Source organism: Ananas comosus, assembly GCF_001540865.1.
Source record: "Ananas comosus chloroplast DNA, complete genome".
Classification (NCBI taxonomy): Eukaryota; Viridiplantae; Streptophyta; class Magnoliopsida; order Poales; family Bromeliaceae; genus Ananas; species Ananas comosus.
In genome coordinates, this window is record NC_026220.1 from 115,001 (window position 1) to 132,500 (window position 17,500).

Genomic DNA, 17,500 nt, shown 5'->3' on the forward strand with positions numbered 1-17,500 from the left:
GATTGACTCCTCTTGGAGTTCCTTTTCCCCATAGAGATATGGAATAGAACGAACCATTTTTAGTGCTACTGTAATTTTGAAAATGAACACGTAAATACCCATCAAAGGTAAGTAAATATACCCGAAACATATAAAATGCGGTAAATCCTGCTGTGAAAGAAGCTATTACTGCGAAAATTGGTGAATACAACCAACTATCATTAAGAATTTCATCTTTGGACCAAAAACAAGCAAGAGGTGGAATACCACAAAGAGAAAGTGTACCTAATAAAAAAGTGGTTCTTGTAATTGGAACATATCTTGTTAAACCACCCATAAGAACCATATTCTGACTTTTATCTGGTGAATATCCAACAATAGGTTCCATTGAATGAATAATGGATCCGGATCCCAAAAACAATAAAGCTTTTGAATAGGCATGAGTGATCAAATGGAATAACGCAGCTCGATAAGAACCTATACCTAGAGCTAACATAATATAACCCAATTGAGACATTGTAGAATAGGCTAAGCTTTTTTTAATGTCTCTTTGAGCAAGGGCCAAAGTAGCCCCTAATAATAGTGTTATTACACCTATTAAAGAAATGAAATTCATTATATAAGGTATGACTATGAAAAGAGGAAGAAGCCGAGCTACAAGAAAAATTCCTGCTGCTACCATAGTAGCAGCGTGTATAAGAGCCGAAATAGGAGTGGGTCCTTCCATAGCATCAGGTAACCATACGTGAAGGGGGAATTGTGCGGATTTAGCAACTGCACCGACGAATAATAAAGAAGCACACAAAGTAGCAAATAAAGAATTGACCCCATTATTCTGGATTAAGTTATTAGTTATTTCGAGCAAATCCCTAAATTCTAAACTACCTGTTATCCAATAAAAACCTAGGATTCCTAACAATAAACCAAAATCCCCGACACGATTAGTTACAAAAGCTTTTTGACAAGCACTTGCTGCAATTGGTCGTGTGAACCAAAACCCTATTAATAAATAAGAACACATTCCCACTAGTTCCCAAAAAATATAAATTTGTATCAAATTGGAACTAGTAACTAATCCCAGCATAGAAGTATTAAAAAAACTCATATAAGCAAAAAATCTCAAATATCCTTGATCGTGATACATATACTTGTCACTATAAATAAGAACCAAGATTCCAACAGTAGTAATTAGTATTGACATAATAGAAGTAAGTGGATCGATCAAGTATCCAAACTCTAAAGAAAAATCATTATTGATGGTCCAAGACCATAGATATTGATAGATAAAATTTCCATTTATTTGTTGAATAGACAGATTGGCCGAAAACAACATAGCTATACTTAAGAGTAAAACACTAGGAAAAGCCCACATGCGACGAATATCTTTTGTTGCTGTCGGAATAAGTAGAAGTCCAAATCCTATTGACATAGTAACTGGAAGTGAAAGAAAAGGTATTATCCACGCATATTGATATGTATGTTCCATAAGAAAAGAAACTCTTTTTTCTTCTAATTGCAAATTGTTCTCGATTCACCAATTCTTATCTTTTTTATCCTTTTATAAAGGAACAATAATAAAAGAAATCAATAAAAAAAAAGATATAAAAAAAAAAAAAGTCAAATATTGGAATTCTTAATTATTCTGATTTTTTCTCAGATATTTGAAATATTCAAAAATTGACAATTGGTTGGTCAAAAAATATGACCAAATAACTATGTAAAGGTAAAGGCGATTACCTAGTAGTTATTTTAACTAAGAAAAGATTAAAGGAATATGAGATTTTTTAATAATTTTATTACTACTTATTTAGTAGATTTTGTATTTATTAGATTTTGCTATTTTTTTTTGGTGATTAATAAACATATTACATATACTATAATAGTATAATAAATATATTATATAGTATAGTAAATATAGTAAAGAAAAAGAGTTAGACCAAAAAAAGAGTACTTTTTTTATTCAAATATGGATCATAGTATCTATATTCGAATAAAAAAAAAAAAAATACCTAGGTTTTCTAGTTCATTTTGGGAGTGGAGTAATTACCTAACTTGTTGTGTAACTGATTGATTGGATTGAAATCCAATAAAGAAAACTTATGTTTATCGGAAATCTTATGATACTCCTTTCGGAAATCTTATGATACTCCTTACTTCGTATATAACTGAAATACAAAATTACTTAGGTTGCCTAAGTAATGGAATGTCTTGTTTAACAGATTAAGTACTAGTTCTAATTGGAATTTGAATTATGGACATAGCACTCTGGACTTAATCAATTTGCATTTTGCCTTATTTTCTTCTATTTTTTTTTCCCCTCATGTTGTCATTTATATATGTGATGTGTGATGCGCGCGCATACATATATTGATATATATATCACATATACATGTATATATAAATATATTTGTATTATATATATTTGTATGTTTATTATGTATAGTTATATGTTAAAGTAAAAAAACAATGTATATTAAAAAGAGTATATTAAAAAAATTATCCACATACACGAAATAAGTATAGATAATAACTAAAAAGAACGATCTATTTTGAAGAATACATGTCTTTCACATACAACGATAAAAGGAGGAACCCCCTTTTTTTGAATGGCAGTTCCAAAAAAACGTACTTCTATGTCAAAAAAACGTATTCGTAGAAATATTTGGAAGAAAAAAGGATATTTAGCTGCAGTAAAAGCTTTTTCTTTAGCGAAATCGGTTTCCACCGGGCATTCAAAAAGTTTTTTTGTGCGACAAACAAATAATAAAGTCTTAGAATAATCTCAATTGATATAGCCTAAAGAACCTCAAATTTTGTAAGATGAATGTTAACTAATGTATTTTTCTGTATTGAATTTCTCAATATTAGTTAGAACTCACTGCTGTGATATATAGAATAAGAGTTTTTTGTATATTGGGTTCTAAGTATTATTTTTTTTTTTCCCTATCACAATTGTACTTTTCCATTGGGAAAAGTACAATTGTGATAGAGATTGAAACTCTTTTGTTATATGCCTATCCCAAAACTTAATTGGTTTTGTAAATGGTATCATAAATTAGAAATTATATGCGCAATAAAGAATATTAATACTTTAATTTAAATATACTAAGGTATCGAAATCATTAGAAAAATAACAAATTCTTTGTATTTAATGATGAAATTGTGATAGATATGAAATCCTAGTTATTTGATTTTGTTCATTGAAAAAAGAACTCAATCTTTTTCATTTGAATCCATGAAATCGGATAAATGAAAAACAAATCATAAAAAAATGGAGAAAAAAGACAATTCTTAGTTTTATAGCTCAACTGAGATAAAACTATTGAGTTCCAACTGTTTGGAGAGAACTTAGTTTCTAGTACGTGAAAGTTGATTGTTAAAAAACCCACGACGATACTACCTAAGTAGGTATTTTATTGAAGATTCAAATATTTAAACTACAAACCAGTCTTTATTCATCGATTCTAATTAATGTTTCCTAAACTATATTGAATCCTTGAATCTCGACGATTCAACATGAATTGACTATTATTATTTCAAGTAAGCCGCCATGGTGAAATCGGTAGACACGCTGCTCTTAGGAAGCAGTGCTAAAGCATCTCGGTTCGAGTCCGAGTGGCGGCATCTTCTAAAAGAGATACAATAGATCCTAAAATGTATTCAATTCCCGATTCCCAATTCTGTAATGGGACCCCTTTTATGATATTTGCGACTTTAGAACATATATTAACTCATATCTCTTTTTCGATCATTTCAATTGTGATTACGATTCATTTGATGACCTTATTAGTCCACAAAATTGTAGGATTACGTAATTGGTCAGAAAAAGGGATGATAGCCACTTTTTTCTCTATAACAGGATTATTAGTTTCTCGTTGGATTTCTTCGGGACATTTTCCATTAAGTAATTTATACGAGTCATTAATCTTCCTTTCATGCAGTTTCTTCATTATTCATATAATTCCCAAGCTACGTAACCTTAAAAATGATTTAAGCACAATAATTGCACCAAGTACCATTTTTACTCAAGGCTTTGCCATGTCGGGTCTTTCAACTGAAATGCATCAATCTGCAATATTAGTACCTGCTCTACAATCTCAGTGGTTAATGATGCACGTAAGTATGATGTTATTGAGCTATGCAGCTCTTTTATGCGGATCATTATTATCAGTCGCTCTTCTAGTCATTACATTTCGAAAAAACATCGATATTTTTTGTAAAAGCAATAATTTCTTAATTAAATCATTTTTCTTTGGCTTTGGTGAGATTGAATATTTGAATGAAAAAAGAAGTGTTTTAAAAAACACTTCTTTTCCTTCATTTCGAAATTATTACAAATATCAATTAACTGAGCGTTTGGATTATTGGAGTTATCGTGTCATTAGTCTAGGGTTTACCTTTTTAACCATAGGTATTCTTTGTGGAGCAGTATGGGCTAATGAGGCATGGGGATCCTATTGGAATTGGGACCCCAAGGAAACTTGGGCATTTATTACTTGGACCATATTCGCGATTTATTTACATACTAGAACAAATATAAATTGGAAAGGTACGAATTCTGCACTTGTAGCTTCTACAGGATTTCTTATAATTTGGATATGCTATTTTGGGATCAATCTATTAGGAATAGGTCTACATAGTTATGGTTCATTCACATAAACATCTAATTGAATAAACTACATGAAGAATACATAAGATAAAAGCATCATCCCATATATAACGAAAGTTTGTTTTTATGAGTTTTTGAGAACCGTTTGAATCAAGGAATCATTCAAATTTAAATGGTTCTCAAAAACTCGAGATGTATCTAATTACAATTCTTATTCATTTTATTCCTTTTTTCATTATACAGTACAGCAAGCGATTTTCAAAATATATAATTCAAAGAATTATAAGACTTTCCTTCCGTCTCATTAATAAAACACTATCTATGATAATAATTGGATAGGATAGCGTGTACCTTGTCAACTGATAACGAGAGAACGAAATCGGGATAAATACCAATACCTATTATGGGTAGAAAGATACAGATTGAAAGAAATAGTTCTCGTGGTCCAGAATCCAAAAAATTCGAGTTTGGAATATTAAATAGCTTGTATCCATAAAACATCTGACGTAACATAGATAATAAATAAATAGGAGTTAATATCATTGCAATTGCCATTACAAAAGTAATTAGCATTTTTGGCATTAAAAGATATTTTGTACTAGTAATTAGTCCAAAGAATACTACAAATTCCGCAACAAAACCACTCATTCCTGGCAATGCAAGAGAAGCCATCGAGAAGCTACTGAACATGGTAAATATTTTTGGCATTGGGATAGATATCCCTCCCATTTCTTCGAGATAAACAAGACGTGTTCTATCACAACTCGTTCCCGCCAAGAAAAAAAGTGCAGCACCAATAAATCCATGAGAGAGCATTTGTAAAATAGCTCCATTGAGTCCCATGTCGGTTATAGAACCAATTCCTATAATTGTGAAACCCATGTGAGATACAGAGGAATAGGCTATTCTCTTTTTTAAATTACGTTGACCAAGAGAAGTTGAAGCTGCATAGATTATTTGCATTGTTCCTATTATCACCAACCAGGGAGAAAATATAGAGTGAGCGTGGGGTAATAATTCCATATTGATCCGAATCAATCCATATGCGCCCATTTTTAATAGGATTCCTGCTAAAAGCATACATGTACTGTAATGTGCTTCTCCGTGGGTATCAGGTAACCATGTATGTAGGGGTATAATCGGCAATTTTACAGCATAAGCAATAAGGAAGCCAAAATAGAATATTATTTCCAACGACACAGGATATGATTGATTAATTAATCTTTCAAAATCTAATGTTGGTTCATTGGAACCATATAAACCCATACCTAGAACTCCTATTAAGAAAAAAATGGAACCCCCTGCAGTGTACAAAATAAACTTTGTAGCCGAGTAGAGACGTTTCTTTCCCCCCCACATGGATAAAAGTAAGTAAACAGGAATTAATTCTAACTCCCACATGATGAAAAAAAGTAAAAGGTCTCGAGAAGAAAATAATCCTATTTGACCGCTGTACATTGCTAGCATCAGGAAATAGAACAACCGCGAATTTCGAGTAACTGGCCAAGCTGCTAAAGTTGCTAAAGTAGTGATAAATCCTGTCAGTAAAATGGGTCCTATGGAAAGTCCATCGATTCCTAGTCTCCAGTGGAAATCAAAAACATCTATCCATTTAGAATCTTCCTTCAATTGCATTAATGGATCATCCAATTGGAAATGATAACAGAATGCATAAGTCGTAAGAAGGAGTTCTAACAAGCATATACATAAAGTATACCACCTAAACATCTTATTCCCTCTATGAGGGAATAAGAAAATTGAAGAACCCGCGAATATCGGTAAAACAACAAGTATTGTTAACCAAGGAAAATAACTCGTGATAAAGACAAGATACGTTTTGATTTGACCAGAAAAGCCCGTCCTCAAAATAATATATTTTGTTGAGCACGGGCTTTTGTCGGTAAAGAGGAATCACAAATGATTCAAGTGGAGTTTTTTGTAACGTATCAATAAGATAGAGCCATGCTGCGAGTTGTTTCAGGCCCTAAATAAACACGGACACTCAAAAAATCTGTTGGGCAGGCGGATTCACATCTCTTACAACCTACACAGTCCTCGGTTCTTGGCGCGGAAGCTATTTGCTTGGCTTTACATCCGTCCCAAGGTATCATTTCCAATACATCTGTGGGGCAAGCTCGTACACATTGAGTACACCCTATACATGTATCATAAATTTTTACTGAATGTGACATTGGATCTATAAATTCCAGTTTTGAACATAAAAAATTTTCGATCTGGTCAAATCAAATTAGTAGTAAATGAATCATATATTATATATTGTAATATTGTAGACACCAGACGAAGCAGTGGTTTATTAAAAACAATCAATATATTTCTTAAATCAATCTGTTTATGAGAAAAGGTCAAGAGACTTTGATTTTCGTTTCAACAATTATGATAATACGAGTTGCACATGCGAATTCCAATTAATTGGCCAACAAATTGGTCATCATTATTTCAATATAAATATAAAAATGCAATTCCATTTTATTGAATTGCATTCAAATTCAATAAAAAATAGTATTTAAATTCTATTAAATATTTTTATGTGTCTTTATTTAAATTATATATGATGATTATCACTAATTATTTAACAAATTCGATTGATTAATACGAGTTGATTTTCTGTTACGATGGATCGACGAAACAATAGCAAGTCCAATAGCTGCTTCAGCAGCTGCAATGGCTATAACAAAGATTGAGAAAATGTCTCCTTTTAATTGGCGACTATCAAATATATCAGAAAATGTTACAAGATTGATATTAACCGAATTTAGTATAAGCTCAAGACACATAATCGCTCTAACCATGTTTCGACTTGTGATCAATCCATAGATACCGATAGAAAATAAATAAACACTCAAAAAAAGGACATGCTCAAACATCATTGACTAACTCCTTATCAATCTCGATTCATTTCAATATGAACAACAATTCAACCGATTCAATTGATTAGAATAGAACAATTACACAACAAAAGAAGATATTGACGGTAGATAGATTTAACTAAGAATTTCTATTTATTTATTTAGAATTTAGTTAGAATTCTAAGAATTGAGAATCATTATTAAGTTAAGTATTTTTATTGCTTATTGTCGAGCCATACTAATTGCACCTATCAAGGAAACTAAAAGAATTATAGAAATGAGTTCAAACGGAAGATAAAAATCTGTTGATAAATGAATCCCAATTTGTTGAACGTTATTTATTAGGTCCTGTTCCATAATCTGGTTTGATCTTGCAGTCCAAATAATTCCGTACCATGACGTATCTGGGATAGTAGTAATTAGTGAAAAAAGAATAGTTGTACAAACCATCGAAGTGACCCCATCTCCAATGGTCCAAAAATAGGAATTATTGGAATATTCTGAACCATTCATGAACATTACAGCAAATATGATCAAGACATTTATGGCTCCCACATAAATAAGGAGCTGTGCGGCAGCTACAAAATAGGAGTTCGATGAAATATAGAATAAGGATATACAAACAAGAACAAATCCCAACGAAAAGGCAGAATAAATTGGATTGGTAAATAATACTACCCCCAGACCCCCTAATACAAGAATTGACCCCAGAAATACAACAAGAATATCATGTATTGGTCCAGGTAAATCCATTATGTATAAAATACAAAATAAATAACTTTAACTATTTCATGACCTTACTTTAACTTTACTAAATAAATGGTCCAGGAAAGGAAAAGGGGTTACCCTATTTTTTTTTTTTCTTGTATATAATATTGTATATGATACATTTATAATTGAATTGAATTTGAATATGGATTAATGTAGATATAGATAAAATTATCGGGCCAATCCTACTTTATTTATATTTATCCGAAAGAAAAAAAAAGAGTAGTTGGAATATGTAGTTGAAATTTGCTATTTCGAAATCATCACGAAAAATATATTCTCAGTTTAAATCAAACAGTGATTCTCAACAATCAATAGTTATTAGTTTTTATTTGTAGTTACTGACTACCCAAAATAAAAAGCTTGGATCCTTTATATCAAAACAAAATCTTAGTAATCAGTAATTGTTCTTGAATCAAAGGGTTTATCTTTGTCTATTTTTATTTGAGTCGAATTCATAACTGTTTGAATTGTGTAATCTCCAATTATTGAGATTGGTAATCGACCCAAAGCAATTTGATTATAATTCAATTCGTGACGATCATAAGTAGAAAGTTCATATTCTTCAGTCATTGATAAACAATTTGTTGGACAATACTCGACACAGTTACCACAAAATATACAAACCCCAAAATCTATACTATAATTAAGTAATTGTTTCTTTTTAATATCTCTTTCAAATCTCCAATCAACAACGGGTAGATCTATCGGGCATACACGAACACATACTTCACAAGCAATACATTTATCAAATTCAAAGTGGATTCGACCCCGGAAACGCTCTGGTGTGATCGATTTTTCATAAGGATATTGAATAGTTACAGGTAAACGATTTGTGTGGGATAAGGTAATTATGAAACTTTGACCAATGTACCTTGCAGCTCGTATTGTTTGTTGACCATAATTCATGAACCCAATTACCATAGGGAACATATTGTAGATATACATGAAAAAATTGACGTTTCTTTCTCTTGTTTGATAGAGATTTTGAATCTAAAATAGTGTTATCATATTCTGTTATTTATAATGAAACAAGTTGGGAAGAAGTTGTTAATAACAGATTACCTAGAGAAATAGGTAAAAGAAATTTCCATCCAAGATTTAATAACTGGTCCATTCTCATCCTAGGTAAAGTCCATCTTGTTGTGATAGAAATGAAGAGAAACAAATAAGCTTTAATTAATGTAATAAGGATACCCATTGTCATTCCAAAAATGCCAGCGATTTTATTTATTCCGAAAAGCTCAGGAATGGATATATACGGAATAGATAAATTCCACCCACCTAAGTAAAGAACTGTTACAAATAATGAAGAAACTAATAAATTTAGGTAAGAAGCAAGATAAAATAAACCGTATTTGATACCCGAATACTCGGTTTGATAACCTGCTACTAATTCCTCCTCCGCTTCTGGTAAATCAAAGGGCAATCTCTCACATTCGGCTAGAGAAGAAATTAGAAAAACAATAAATCCTATAGGCTGACGCCACAGATTCCACCCCCAAAAACCATATTTTGACTGTGCTTCAACTATATCAACTGTACTTGAACTGTTAGATAATCATAGTCGATAATAACATCACTGTTCCCATCGCTATTTCAAAACCGTACGTGAGACCTCAGCTTCATACGGCTCCTCGATGGCCACAAAAAAAATGTAAGGACGGGTTCGGTATTATCGCCATCGTTGGGTAGATAGAATAAAGATACATCGGAAAGTCCCAAATTAGACCAATGGAATTCTGTCTGCTAGAATAAGAAAAAAAAAAGTGCTTCCGAATTGATCTCATCCTTTACAATAAGAATTTATCTTTGTTCGGTAATAACTTAATGTTTCAATAAAATACTCCTTATATCAATCAATACAAAATAAAAAGAATTAGTCATTAGTTCATGAATCGTGATAAGAATTCGATATGTATGAATATGGATAGAGAAAAGAATAAATAAAGATCTTTTTTTTTTTTATTATTCATTCAACTACTGCATTCCATTTCTTTTTTCCTGTTCTTCTGTCTCAGAGGAGGATACTAAAAAAAAAATAAAGGATTAATTCGTTCTTGATAGTCATTTCTTTAACCAGTGAATAGGAGCATACTCTAGATCGGAATCGTAGGGAAGTACTACTTGATCATTTCTACCAATTTCAAGTCCTTATTATGATTCGTTTTATGAGGAAATACCTCTTTTTTGATACCTTACATTATCTCCATTACTAATCCTTTGTGTACCTTGGTGTTCCTAACCGTCCACTGACTTTTGATTGATCCCCGGTATAGTAATACATACGAGACAGTAGTAGAAACTCCATACAGTTGATCTTTTGTTTGCGCCCGCTTCAAGATATGATGACTAATCAAAAAATCTTAATCTTGGGGTAAGCAGTTTACACTGCTTGTGTTTACTTCAACTTTATTCTTGTACATAGGGAATGAGATTTTTTCTTCTTACTACAAATTTATAAGCTGTTTAGTTTCACTCATATAACTATCTGGTTTAACTCATCAACCCGAATGCTGAATAAAAAAAAAAAAAAAAAGAAAACATCTATTCAATACATTGAACCTCTTTCTTTTTTCTTTTATTTCTAGAAGAGAGGTTCAAAGTTCATATTCCAACGAATCACACGTAGAGATATTGATAACACACATAGAGTTAATGGTATTTCATAACTAATAGATTGAGCAGCAGCTCGTAGACCACCTAAAAAGGAATATTTATTATTCGATCCATATCCTGACATAAGAAGCCCAATAGGAGCAATACTGGAAATGGCGATCCATAAAAAAACACCTATACTGAGATCGGCTAAAACAAGACGATACCCAAAAGGAATTACTAAATAACTTAGTAGAATTGATATAACCGCTATAGACGGTCCCACACTAAACAAACGAATATCTCCTCGAGATGGGAGGAGGTCCTCTTTAAAAAGTAGTTTAGTCCCATCCGCTATAGCTTGAAGAATTCCCAACGGGCCAGCATATTCAGGCCCAATACGTTGTTGTATCGCTGCAGATATTTCTCTTTCTAACCACACAATTACTAGTACCCCTATTGTGATTCCCAATATAAGGGTCAAAATGGGTACAATCCATATTAGTCCATACACTTCTTTTAAAAATTCCGATGTAGAAAAAGAATTGATAGTTTGTACTTCTGTCGTATCAATTATCATTTCAACGATCAACTTCTCCCATAATGATATCTATACTACCCAATATCGTCATGATATCAGCCAATTTCATTCTTTTAACTAGCTGAGGAAGAATTTGCAAATTGATAAAACCGGGCGGACGAATTTTCCATCTCCAGGGGAAACCGCTATTATCTCCTATCAAATAAATTCCCAATTCTCCTTTTGGGGCTTCCACTCTCACATAAAGTTCTTGTTTCGACAATTCAAAATTGGGTGAAGGTTTTTTACTAATAAATCTATATTCAAAATCATTCCATTCGGAATTCTTTGCTCTATCAAAGCGTCGTACTTCTAAATTTTCATAAGGTCCTCCAGGAATTCCTTCTAGAGCCTGTTGAATAATTTTTATGGATTCCTTCATTTCACCGATTCGTACTAAATAACGAGCTAATGAATCTCCCTCTTTTTGCCATTGGACTTCCCAATCGAATTCATTGTAACACTCATAATGATCAACTTTACGAAGATCCCATTGGATTCCAGAAGCTCGTAACATCGGTCCTGATAAACCCCAATTTACAGCTTCTTCTCCAACAATAATGCCCACTCCTTCCACTCGTTCCAAAAAAATGGGATTCCACGTAATAAGTTTTTGATATTCAACAACTCCTGTTAAAGAATAATCGCAGAAATCCAAACATTTATCTATCCATCCATAAGGTAGATCAGCAGCTACTCCTCCGATACGGAAATAATTATGCATCATTCGCATACCTGTGGCGGCTTCGAATAGATCATATATCAATTCTCTTTCTCTGAAAATATAGAAAAAGGGAGTCTGTGCACCGATATCCGCCATAAAAGGCCCAAGCCATAACAAATGAGAAGCTATACGGCTCAATTCCAGCATAATTACTCTGATATAGCTAGCTCTTTGAGGTACTTGAACATTTTCCAATTGTTCTGGTGCATTTACGGTTATTGCCTCTGTGAACATAGTAGCTAAATAATCCCATCGTGTTACATAAGGTAGATATTGTATAATTGTTCGATTTTCCGCTATTTTTTCCATTCCTCTGTGTAAATAGCCCAATATGGGCTCACAGTCAATAACATCTTCACCATCGAGAGTAACGATTAGTCGAAGAACACCATGCATTGATGGGTGGTGAGGCCCCATATTGACTATCATGAGATCTTTTCTTGTAACCGGTACTGTCATATCTTTTCTTCCTTAATTCATTATTCCATGAATTCCCCAAAACGAGGCTCATCAAAACGAAAAATCAAATACTACTAAAAAAAATTCAAACGATTAAATTAACGAGTTTTTGGCTCCCTAATATCCAACTGACCAATTAATTTCTTATAACGTACTCCATTTTTCTTTGACAAATAAGTCAGCAACCGTTGACGTTTTCCTAGAATTTTTCGTAGACCCCTTTGCGATAAAAAATCTTTTTTGTGCAATTCCAAATGTGAAGTAAGTCTCCGTATCTTATTGGTGAAGCTGAATACTTGAAATTCAACAGAACCTTTGTTTTCTTCTTTTTCTTCTTGTGGAATAATGGAAATGAATGAATTTTTGACCATAAAAAATTTTTCTATCCTTTTTCTTTCTTTTTCATGGATTTTTCCGATCAGGAAAAATAAAAAAAAAAAGAATTATGCCAGTTATTTTAATCTAGTACACACAAAAATTTGGATTTATTCATATACTACTTCTTTATTTTATCCAAATCAAATTTTCAATTTGATTTGGATAGAAAGGGATAATATGTTTCCGCATTAACGAAAGAAAAAAATTTCTTTCTATCTAAAAGGATTCCGCTAATTTATTTATTCCTATATCCAATTGAATTGATACACCATTCAATCTGTATCATTTACCAAAATATAACATAGCATATGCGTACATCTTTCGGCTTTCATATACCGAAAATGTCACGGAATATAGATATATATGATATAGGAAATATACTATTAAATTAAATAATTCTAAATCGTGGATACATATGTATCCTTGACATACTGAAACGACTGCCATTATTGGTATCAAACCAATAGCGATTCATACAAGTTAAATCTTCTAATCGGTAATTGGGCCAAAGAACAAATTTGTATTTAATGAATTTATTTGTATCCGTATTAAGATGCTTGTCCTCATCCAAAAATTTTCCAGAGTTTCCTATGTTGTTTTCATTGCAAAATAATGGATTTCTATTTCTATCCGTAACATTCCAATTATGGGAATTGAAACAAATTAACATTCTCAATTCTCTACGACGTCTAGGAGATATAATATTTTCAGGAACAAGGAAATCATAATAATTTGTGTCCCCATTCACAAGCATATTCCCATATCGTACAATGGGTTTATCCGAATTCCTCTTATCAATATTTCTTTTTTTTATGCATTTTCTATTAGTTTGGTGTTTATTGTTCTCGACCAATGAAATACTTATAGTTTGATATATAATCAATTTTCCATCCTTTTTTATAGATAGACGAATTGGTTCGATAATTAATATTCCTTTTTTTATCAATTCTGTAAGAGCTAGATCTTTCTGAATTAGCATTACATCCAGATGCATCTCTCCTCTTTGAATCGCGGATATAGCAATTTCCTTTGGATTTATCAGTCTAAGTAAGAGACAATATACCTTGATATTATTGATCATTCTTTGGTTCAAGGAGTCATCCCATCTTAATTGAAAAAGGAAATATTTTTTAAGGAAGAAATCTAGTTCTGCTTCCTTGTTTTTCTTGGATTGTTTTTTCTTTTTACCTTTTTTAATGGTAATGTCTGATCTCGCGTAATTCTCTTCAATATCTTTTTTTTTGTTTTCTTTTCGTATATCTGATACAAAATTTACTTGGTCCTGTTGTTCATTTTTTTGTTGGTTGGAATTTTCTAATTTAAGATATTTTTTTTGATCAGATATCATCTGAAGATTTTTATTTCTATTTATATTGATGTTTTTATTTTGACTTGTATTTTTATAAAAATACAAGTCAAAATAAAGTAATTGGATTGGTATAATCCATGGTTTAATCTTATATGCATCAAAAAGTAAGACAAATTCTGGGAAGAACCAAGATTCTAGATTTGATATGGTACGATAAACTCTTTCTTGATTCATTCCCATCCAATCAAAAAAAATACTTTTTTGATTGGATGGGTTGATTTCTTGATGAATCGTAAGAGAAAAAATATCTTTTTTTTTCAATTTGTTGTTGATTCTTTTTTCAGTCTTAGTATTTTTATCAATTTTTGTACCGATATGTGTATTGGTCCAGGTCTCAATATCAATATTTTTTCTAAGACAAAAATGGAGAATTCTACAATCAAAATATTTTCTATCTAAATTTTTATGCGTATCAATAATATATCCTTCTTCTAGATAATCACTAATAGCTGTACTTACCAATACAAAAAATGATTCGTATTTCGGTTTATTGAAATTATATGGAATTTTGAGAACCCTGTTTACTTGTAATCTTGACCCATAAATATATAAATCCCTCTTATCCCCATAGTTCATATATTTATGTGATAAAAGATCATATCTGTAGTGTTTTTTCCATTTTTCTTTTTGATTTGTCAATGAATCCGCTGCATAGTAATTTTGTTTCACGTAATGAATTAATTGGTCTTTTTCTTTTTTATATGAATCCGATTTAATTGAGTCTTTATTTTGAATCCTATAACGTTGATTGATTCTATTTCGCCATTTTTGCGGTACTAACCGCGACCATTTGGTTTGAGATAAATTGTACTGATAATGCCCCTTTAACCAGTTTTTCCATTCAATCATTCCAGACTTATGAATTTTCTTATGTCTTGGATTGGAATCAAATATTCCTCGCGTCATACAATAATCCTTGATTTTATCCTTAATAAAAGGATAAGTCCCCTGATATTGAAGTAGAGATTTCAAGTGATACTTGTTAAGTAATTGGGTTTGTGATAATTTGTAAAATACATATGCTTGGGACAAGGAGGATAAGTCATGATACATTTTTGTACTATTACTAATATTAGTATTCGAAAACCACCTTTTTATAGTGGAAAAAGAGTTCATTGTATTTTGATCTCTTTCATCAATTCCTTCCTGATTTGTTTGATCGTTGTAAACGGATTTATTGATTATTTTTTTTGTTGATTCAAAGAAAAATTGGAAATTGATCCTGTGAATGGTAATCATACATAGCAAGATATCTATGTATATTTTTTCAATCAGAGATTTCATAAAATAATGTGATTTACGTATTAATCGTATATTTATTCTTTGGAATATCTGCCAAATATGTTTCCGTGATTTCGATCTTTTATCATCACAAGTTAGAATTATTTTTTTCTTGTCTTTTGTGATTCGTTCTATTTGATTCCTGATTGTGATTGTTCTATCAGAAAGATCTTTCATCTTTTTTTCTATGAGTGAATAATTTGTCCAATTCATGGATTGGATTTGAATGGTTGATTTGTGAATAATCTTATTATTTATTTCGGAATCTTTTCCATTTTCAGCCGTTTCATATACTTTCGCCTTGCTGAATTCAAATAAGAATATTGGGTTTACTTTTAGAATTTCCTTCATTATTCGTTTTAGAACTAGAAGTATTTTAATGATCCATCTTGTTTTTTCTTTTGAAACTTTTAGAAGTAGAAAGAAATTCTTTTTCACTTTTCTAACTTTTTTTTGGAGTTCCTTATAAATGGGTTCAAAAAAGGAAGGTCGTTTTCGGGGACTCCCAAAAGGGAGTTCCGCTTCCATTCCCCAAACTGTTAAAAAACAAAAATTGTCTTTTTTTCCTTTTTTTTTTATTTGATCTCTAGGATGAGATCGTATTTTAGATCTTCGCCAAGGTTTCAAACAGAAAGGAAATAGAATCTTTATCTGAATACCGTCTGCTAACCAATCTTTGGGAAATTCTGTTTCTGATAATTGAACACCATTATAGGTGCATTTAACATGCATTTCTCTATTCCATTCCTTCAAATCCTCATACCATTCGGGGAATTGGAATAATAACATACGGCCAATATTTTTAGCAATTATCAATGAAGGCAATACAATGTATTTTCTAAGAAAAGATTGGGTTACTAACATCAAACCTCTTATTGCTTGAGCAAATATAATGCTATCCCAAGTTTCTGATATTGCTATACATTCATTTTCCTCTTTTTTATCTTCGTTTTTTTTCTCTTTTTCCCTTGTCTCTTCCTCCTCAAAATCAAAATGCGAAATTTTCAATTCTGGTTCTCTCCCCACCGAATTCCTAAAAATGAGATTCATCATTTCAGAGATATAAAAAGAAGAAAAAAAAAATGTTTTGTCTATTCGATCCAAAAAAAGCGGGGAATGCACATTTGCTTGAAACATTTCCAAAATAACTGTTTTACGTCTTTGAGCACGCATGGATCCTTTGATTATATCCCGACGAAAATCCGATTGTTGCGAGTAACGTATCAAAGCCACCTCTTCCGCTTGATCACTATTATTAGTATTATTTGTAGTTGTAATAGTATTGGTATTCTGATCGTTATCAGTATAAATTACTACGCGTTTGGCTTTTCTTGAACGAATTTCATGATCTTCCGTAGATTCTTCCTCATTTTCTTCCTCCTGTTCTTCCAAATCATCAGTTAATTTGTATGACCATTGAGGAACCCTTTTACGGATTTCTTCTATTCCAATAGATTTATTTCTAATTATTGTTTGATCATTTGGATCAGTTGTAATTACATCGAATACCCATTTTAAAGCTTTTGCTTGACTTTCAAAATCAATTCTTGTTTGCTCTCTCAATAAAGAATATTTTTGAAAATGCAAAATGGGTGCAGGCTCAAAAGGAAATTCTTTGATTGAGGTTACGGAATTACCAATATAATTCAGTAATGATTCCCTATCAAGCGGATTCTTTTGATGTTCAAATTTTCTGGAATAATTAGAATTATTAGGAAGTAGCCCATAAATCTTATTTATCCAATTGATTTCTATGGAATCTTCCGTATCTGTAGAAGTGATTAAATCATTCATGATTGTATGTGAATAGAATTTTTTTATTGTTCCACGATATGGTCCCCTCAAAAAGGGGTCATACGTTTTGGGCAAGTATTTTTGTTCATTTTCA

General features: G+C 31.6%; 12 protein-coding genes and 1 non-coding gene across 13 annotated transcripts in view. All coding sequences in view use genetic code 11, as the record gives it.

The window, feature by feature from the left end:
• The window catches only part of ndhF (NADH-plastoquinone oxidoreductase subunit 5), a 2,211-nt gene extending 746 nt beyond the window's left edge, over positions 1-1,465 (bottom strand). Inside the window, exon 1 of the mRNA in view lies at positions 1-1,465. This exon is cut by the window's left edge and continues 746 nt beyond it. Within this exon, the coding sequence (YP_009116389.1) occupies positions 1-1,465 (1,465 nt within the window).
• Positions 1,466-2,585: 1,120 nt separating this feature from the next.
• Positions 2,586-2,759, top strand: rpl32 (ribosomal protein L32). The gene has a single exon. The coding sequence runs from the start codon at positions 2,586-2,588 to the stop codon at positions 2,757-2,759; it is 174 nt and encodes a 57-aa protein (YP_009116390.1).
• Positions 2,760-3,523: 764 nt separating this feature from the next.
• On the top strand, positions 3,524-3,603 carry trnL. The gene has a single exon. It is a non-coding gene; the product is annotated as a tRNA-Leu (tRNA).
• Positions 3,604-3,678: 75 nt separating this feature from the next.
• ccsA (cytochrome c heme attachment protein) lies at positions 3,679-4,638 on the top strand. Its single transcript has one exon. It carries the CDS (start codon positions 3,679-3,681, stop codon positions 4,636-4,638), a length of 960 nt encoding a protein of 319 aa, YP_009116391.1.
• Positions 4,639-4,903: 265 nt separating this feature from the next.
• On the bottom strand, positions 4,904-6,409 carry ndhD (NADH-plastoquinone oxidoreductase subunit 4). The gene has a single exon. The coding sequence runs from the start codon at positions 6,407-6,409 to the stop codon at positions 4,904-4,906; it is 1,506 nt and encodes a 501-aa protein (YP_009116392.1).
• A 125-nt stretch (positions 6,410-6,534) lies between these two features.
• psaC (photosystem I iron-sulfur center) lies at positions 6,535-6,780 on the bottom strand. The gene has a single exon. The coding sequence runs from the start codon at positions 6,778-6,780 to the stop codon at positions 6,535-6,537; it is 246 nt and encodes an 81-aa protein (YP_009116393.1).
• Positions 6,781-7,170: 390 nt separating this feature from the next.
• ndhE (NADH-plastoquinone oxidoreductase subunit 4L) lies at positions 7,171-7,476 on the bottom strand. Its single transcript has one exon. It carries the CDS (start codon positions 7,474-7,476, stop codon positions 7,171-7,173), a length of 306 nt encoding a protein of 101 aa, YP_009116394.1.
• Positions 7,477-7,677: 201 nt separating this feature from the next.
• On the bottom strand, positions 7,678-8,208 carry ndhG (NADH-plastoquinone oxidoreductase subunit 6). The gene has a single exon. The coding sequence runs from the start codon at positions 8,206-8,208 to the stop codon at positions 7,678-7,680; it is 531 nt and encodes a 176-aa protein (YP_009116395.1).
• A 405-nt stretch (positions 8,209-8,613) lies between these two features.
• Positions 8,614-9,156, bottom strand: ndhI (NADH-plastoquinone oxidoreductase subunit I). The gene has a single exon. The coding sequence runs from the start codon at positions 9,154-9,156 to the stop codon at positions 8,614-8,616; it is 543 nt and encodes a 180-aa protein (YP_009116396.1).
• Positions 9,157-9,244: 88 nt separating this feature from the next.
• ndhA (NADH-plastoquinone oxidoreductase subunit 1) lies at positions 9,245-9,784 on the bottom strand (one of the parts in which the record gives this gene). Coding sequence (YP_009116397.1) covers positions 9,245-9,784 — 540 coding nt within the window.
• On the bottom strand, positions 10,853-11,401 carry ndhA (NADH-plastoquinone oxidoreductase subunit 1; one of the parts in which the record gives this gene). Coding sequence (YP_009116397.1) covers positions 10,853-11,401 — 549 coding nt within the window.
• Position 11,402: 1 nt separating this feature from the next.
• ndhH (NADH-plastoquinone oxidoreductase subunit 7) lies at positions 11,403-12,584 on the bottom strand. Its single transcript has one exon. It carries the CDS (start codon positions 12,582-12,584, stop codon positions 11,403-11,405), a length of 1,182 nt encoding a protein of 393 aa, YP_009116398.1.
• A 98-nt stretch (positions 12,585-12,682) lies between these two features.
• Positions 12,683-12,955, bottom strand: rps15 (ribosomal protein S15). Its single transcript has one exon. It carries the CDS (start codon positions 12,953-12,955, stop codon positions 12,683-12,685), a length of 273 nt encoding a protein of 90 aa, YP_009116399.1.
• A 395-nt stretch (positions 12,956-13,350) lies between these two features.
• The window catches only part of ycf1 (hypothetical chloroplast RF1), a 5,601-nt gene continuing 1,451 nt past the window's right edge, over positions 13,351-17,500 (bottom strand). Inside the window, exon 1 of the mRNA in view lies at positions 13,351-17,500. This exon is cut by the window's right edge and continues 1,451 nt beyond it. Coding sequence (YP_009116400.1) covers positions 13,351-17,500 — 4,150 coding nt within the window.